The following is a 5,857-nucleotide window of genomic DNA, read 5'->3' as shown; positions in this document are numbered from 1 at the left end:
TCTGCACTGCTTTTGCCTCATGCATCGCCACTGCTGTGTAAGAGGATTGCATTCACTGATTTCATTTTATATCACATAGAGATTTGTGTAAACATATCTGAAAATGCCAGGATCATGCAGGTTACATAGACATCTAGGAGCAGGATATGTATTGAGATGTTTAACACAGCTTATTTTTATTTTCAGCACCATCAGAATTACCAGGTTATTGCTTGGGAGAGAGGAAAACAACATTAAGCAATAGTCATATTGTGATAAAAAGTTTATTTTAAAGATGTGTTGAAACATGTTTTTGGAAACATGTCCCATCAAAACATGGGATGTTTGTGAAGTCATTGAAAAATGAAACATGTTCAGATTAATGGTTATAAATGACAATTAGCATGTTCATTCTCACATTTCAAATGACGTCTCAGAAAAAGCCACATGAATGAAAATAATGAATTCAATAGTCAGGAGCAGCTTTATATTTATAATTTATAACTGGAAGCTCCGTTGACATATTCGCACATTGAATATGTGAAATATTTTTACCTTTTTAAAAAGCCATATAGATAATGTGAAGCTGGAGCAAGAGGAAGCCGGTGACTGATCATGATTTCAAATGTCTGTTGACAAACGGTTGAGAACAAAATTGACACATTTTGAGTTTTAAAAAACGATCAAAAGACTTTTGAATCCCGAGTCAGCAGTTTCTGTCTCGTCGGTGGTCTCTGCGTCTATGCATTATCTGTGGTGGAGAGAAAAGATAAAGTGAAATAATCAGTTCACACAATGACATGCATTTAAAATATCTGGAGCCCAGCAGGGTTTTCAACATGTACTGTGCACCTGCCTAATTTACACATTACAAGACTAGGACTTTAGTATTGAAAGTTAACATGATGGAGGGGGTTTCTCCAAATTATCTTCTGGGGCCATGGTTGTTTGTAACATTTCACAGCAACTAATCTGATAGATGCTTCTATTCAAATTAAAACAAATGTTAACATTGTGGGAAAGCAAGAAGATTATTAAGTCATTTGAGTACATCACCAAGGAAACAAGGCTATTGTGGTACTGGTGTGGTGCCATTCCATCAAATACATGCTGAGACATTTCAATGAATGCAAGAAAAACAGCTTGTGATGCAGGAAGAGTCAGGATTGTTAGCCTTCAGAATTTAATTTGTCCTCAAGGGGCTGTGAATATCTGGAGCAAATTTCACAGGAGTCAGTGAATCACAAATATTGTTCAAGCTAAAAAACCATGATCGATATCAACACAAATGTTAAAGGTTTTTGACGTCTCACGACAAACTGACTGACTTAATGAGCAGGATTCAATGTCAATTTTTGACTTAATACTAACACTATTAGAAACGGGTCTACAAAACAGACCTCTTGTTTTGTATAGACTTAACCCTAATAAAATAATGTTCCCACTGAGTGCTAAACTAAGACTGAACTTCAGACCTCCATGATTCAGTACTTTCACAGAGGTGCTTAGAGGTTCAAGGCTGTCCAGCCCCTTTTTCCATGTCCCCAGTTAACTCTCACACCGCCTTCTCTGAAACCTTAAACCTTTCCACTCGCTAACTCCCTGGAGTCCAATTATTACCTTCCTCTTGCATCTTTGTCTAAAAATCCTAATCCGCCCTGTATCCTCCACCCCGCTGTATCTCCAACCTCCCTTCACCCGGTCCGTACCTTTCCCCTCCACCTGGAAGTCCTCGGGCAGCAGCTTGTCCTGCCTGTTGCCCAGGCTGAAGGCCAGGAAGGAGAGGGCGAGCGAGTCCATGATGCTGATGATGGCCAGGATGTACGCCCAGCGCACCGTGCAGTTGCCCAAGGTGTATTTGTCGGTCCGCTGGCCGCACATTCGCTTCACCGCCTCCGAGTCCCAGCCGTCAGGATAGATCATGCATCCAATCACCATGCAGGTACCTGAGAGGGAGGGAGGCACGGGTTGGTCAAGGTTTTTGGGTTTGGGTTTAAAACATGTTACTTCCATCAACAGACATTCGTTTGAACATTTACTAGTTGTTGAGTGAGTTTTATATACAAACATTCAAGGATTTAAATGAGGGAGACCTGCAGAAAATATTATATTTATATCATCACCCCCTGCGACCCTCAAAGGACAAGTGGTATGGGTGGATGCATGGATCATGACTGGGTGATGTTGATGGGAAATATCACAAACCACCTTCTCCTCCTCCAGAGCTAAATCAACAAAACTTGCCTCCAGAGAAAGTAAATGTATGCACTACACTCATTCAGCTACACACACACACAGGTGAGGTGTTGCTTAGCAACTCTAGAACATCTCAGTTGCAGAAAGAGGAATGTGTTCATCCATTATTGACTCTGCAGACAGAAAGGCGGCCATGTGTTATAGCACACACACACACACACACACACACACACTCACTTTCACTTTCTGAGCCTCATTCACCCACTTAAAGTTCTCACACTCACTTTCTCAGTTTCTCCTCAGCTTACCAACGGGAAGTTAAACGATGACACAGCAGGATTCTGCTTTTGTACTGAACAGATACGTGAACCAACATGTTTCCAGAAGAACTTCAACCACTCCCAAGAAAAGACACTGAAAATGTGTCAAACCCTCAACGTCTGTACTTTCAATCTAAAACAAGCTCTGACATAGGACATCAGACCTGAACTTCATCTGACATTCCTGTAGGTTTCTTATATGTCCTCACTTTGCAAACATGTCCTCAAGATCTAAACCCCCACACACACACACACACACACAGCAGGTGTAACAGCACTCCTCCAGGTTAACCTGGTTGTTTGTTACAGGCTTGTTTCTCTTCCAACTACATCTGTTTACATCCTGCATCATGTTTCAGAATCAGGTTTCACCTCAGACTCGGTGTTGAAGGCAACAACTGAAATGATGCTGGATAATCTACAGTATTACAGCTTCGGTTACATGGCCTTTCTTAGATATCCTCTCAGTGCAGTACTGTCATACTTTCCGTGAGTGTTTCAGTTCGGTGCAACTTCTTACTTCAACTTGACAACATTCCAGAGGATGGGTTATAATAACTATTGTTCTTTCCACTCAACTTTTAACAGCTGTGGTCACTTTTACACCGTTTTCTTTACTAAACATTAACTTGTAACAAAAGTACCATTTATACATACTTACATTTGCACAATATTTGATTGTCTTTTTCTTCAAACTAATGTGAATAAATTGGACTCAGAAACTAAAGTTTGTTTGTGTTCAAAGTTTTTGGTGTAAACTAAATAAGAACAAAATACAAACTACTGAGGTATTAGATAGTCCTCTGTTAGATTTTTAACTATTCTCTTGATTGTTGTTTATGAACACACAAAGATTGTGTGTTTTTACAATCTTGAATTTTAAATAAAATGGTCTTATTATAATGCATTACATGGTGTTGATAACGTTATTTAAGAAGCAATGATGTGCGACATGTTTTTATGTGAGAATCATAGGAACTTTTGACGGCATATCTATCTCATAACACTATACATGTACAGACTGTGGTGAGGCTGTGCCGCTCACTGGAGGCCAGCTGCATCCAGGCGCAGATCTTGTACACGCTGCCCGCGTTGCAGAAGAAGAAGAGGCTGAAGCAGACGATGCTGCCCACCACCAGCAGCATGGAGATGCCCACGAAGAACATGGCCGTCTTGAAGGCGCCGGACGGGATGGAGCCGAAGTCCAGCGCGCTCCCTTTGCACGTGAGCTCCGAGGTGAGCGCGTTCCCGATGCAGTAGTGGAAGAGGCCGAAGTACCCGGCCTGCGGCGTGTTCACGCTGTCCCCGATCCAGTACGGCTGGATGAACACCACCACGGTGATGACGGCGAAGGTGATGGTGAACACCGTCCACAGCACGCCCATGGCGCGCGAGTTACGCACGTAGTTGGTGTGGTAGATCTTGGCCGCCTCCACTGCGGGGAGCATGGTGCGTAAAAGAGGCGGGATGGATCCAACACTGACACTCTTCACTTTCCCCTTGTCGTGTTGTTCCACATGTCACAGGGATGGATCGTGTGGGACTGAAGTCTCTCCAGATGGATCCAGTGTGTTGCTGAGTGTTCCATGTGTGGATGTGTCTCCTCTGTGTCAGCTGAGTGTCTCCTCTCCAGGGGAGGACAGAGATGATGAATGATTAATGGTTAAAGGATCTGAAGAATAGAGTGACACAGGATGGGGCCGGAGCAGATGGCAACCCAGTCTACTCCACTCTCACTTTTAATGGCATAGGTTACTCCATCACTTTCTTTTTTCTTTTTTCTTTTTTTATATTGTGATTCAAATAAAATGCACCAATACATTACACTGATGCTAAAGGGAATCTTTGACAAATATGAACCGGAACAGCTACACCAAGTATTGTCAATCCACCTAGTCAAGAGTAAACACTGTGATCATACAAATGCAGATGTTGTTATCAAATCTCTCCATTAATAGTCTGAATTCATATATGTGCCTATGATTCCTTAAGGTGAACAAGGATGTGCTCTGGGTCTTTACTTTTCGAGAGATGAGGAGACCCTCCATTATCAGAGTAACTCACCTGCATGTTCTGCTCTTAAACACTAGATGGCGCTACAGAGCTGCAGTCCATCATATCAGAGGCATTCACACCACTGGTTCCTCACTTTGCCTGAAATCACTCAAACACATCTCAAGCTGTTTAAGTCTGTTCTTATGTTTTTTGGTAACACATCCTGAGACAAAGTGAAAAAGTGTTTTAAACAATTAAACGTACCTCTCCATCCATGTTAGACACTGTCTTCTCTAATGACTGTTGTAAATACTTGTATTTTGTTGATGTGTTCTATTGCACTTCTGTCTGTCCTGGGATCTTTTCCCCCAGTTTATATTATTTTGCTATTTTGTCCTCACCCTATAGAGTTGAGGGGTTTAGGACAGATGATGTCACACTTTGTACAGATTGTTAAACCCTGTGAGCCAATCTGGGATTTGTGAGTATGGGCTACACAAATAAAATCGGATTTGATCATAAATCCGAAGAAAACTGGAAGGATTTAAATCTCCTACCTCCACTGACAGGACAGATGTTTTTTTGACATCATTTAGTGGAATACCAACGTTTTGAATTGAACTGAACATTTATATCAAATGAAAAAAGATACAGCAGATATTATCAAATCTAGGCTTATGCTAGCAGTGGGCAGACTGAAGCGATTGGCAAATCAGAGGCAGCTTAAGGGTGGGTGGACTATTCAACACTCTCCACACAAAATATTATGACACATTCACAAACGTTTTACATTAAAGAACTAATTTGATTCTTGACACCGTAACAGTTAACAATCTTCATCCCTTTACATTTTTTTCCAACTCAACTGCTTTTTCATGCCAACTCCAGGCAGCACCACAGTGTATCTGCAGCTCTTACAGAGGCAGCCATCCCCACAATCTCTTCACAAACTTGTCTAGGTTAAACAACATTTAATGTTTTGCCAAAAGACATGTGTATGTTGCTCTTTTACAGTCTTGTGTGGCTTGTAATGCATTTCTACAACAAATGGGAAATTGTCCAATGATCTAATATCCTACCTCCCATCATACCAGTGTTTCTCTGTGGTTTTGATCTCTGTTCTGTCCCACATTCTGCTGTGCTGTAACAGCACATGAATGTATTGACTTTCACAGACCTCATGCTGACATGTGGCCTTTTGTTAGCGTTCACATGCTAATAAACCAGCACCTACCTGCACAAAAGACCTGACTGAATGGTTTCTTTGAGCCTGAGTTTTGACCTAGAATTCCGATTCTGTGATGTTTGCTCTCTCTTCAGTTCCAGTTAATATTCATTCCTGCTGATCCTTTAGTGAGACTTGTACA

General features: G+C 41.5%; 1 protein-coding gene across 1 annotated transcript; it reads right to left on the bottom strand.

Moving 5' to 3' along the window:
• Positions 1-244: 244 nt before the first annotated feature.
• On the bottom strand, positions 245-4,156 carry lhfpl5a (LHFPL tetraspan subfamily member 5a). Its single transcript, XM_035152155.1, has 3 exons — positions 3,541-4,156; positions 1,689-1,925; positions 245-730 (listed from the first exon to the last, which is right to left on the bottom strand). The coding sequence occupies exons 1-3, from the start codon at positions 3,941-3,943 to the stop codon at positions 720-722; spliced, it is 651 nt and encodes a 216-aa protein (XP_035008046.1). The 5' UTR covers positions 3,944-4,156; the 3' UTR covers positions 245-719.
• Positions 4,157-5,857: the final 1,701 nt, after the last annotated feature.

The sequence above is a fragment of the Hippoglossus stenolepis genome, chromosome 3 (genome assembly GCF_022539355.2).
Source record: "Hippoglossus stenolepis isolate QCI-W04-F060 chromosome 3, HSTE1.2, whole genome shotgun sequence".
Lineage (NCBI taxonomy): Eukaryota > Metazoa > Chordata > Actinopteri > Pleuronectiformes > Pleuronectidae > Hippoglossus > Hippoglossus stenolepis.
Note: the sequence above shows the minus strand (reverse complement) of the source record. Positions and strands in the feature narration are given on the sequence as shown.

Coding starts and splice junctions, on each gene's coding strand:
- lhfpl5a (XM_035152155.1), bottom strand. CDS start 3,943: ATGCTCCCCGCAGTGGAGGCGGCCAAGATCTACCACACCAACTACGTG. Junction 1,926..3,540: donor CTGGATGCAGCTGGCCTCCA/GTGAGCGGCACA, acceptor CCTCCCTCTCAG/GTACCTGCATGGTGATTGGA.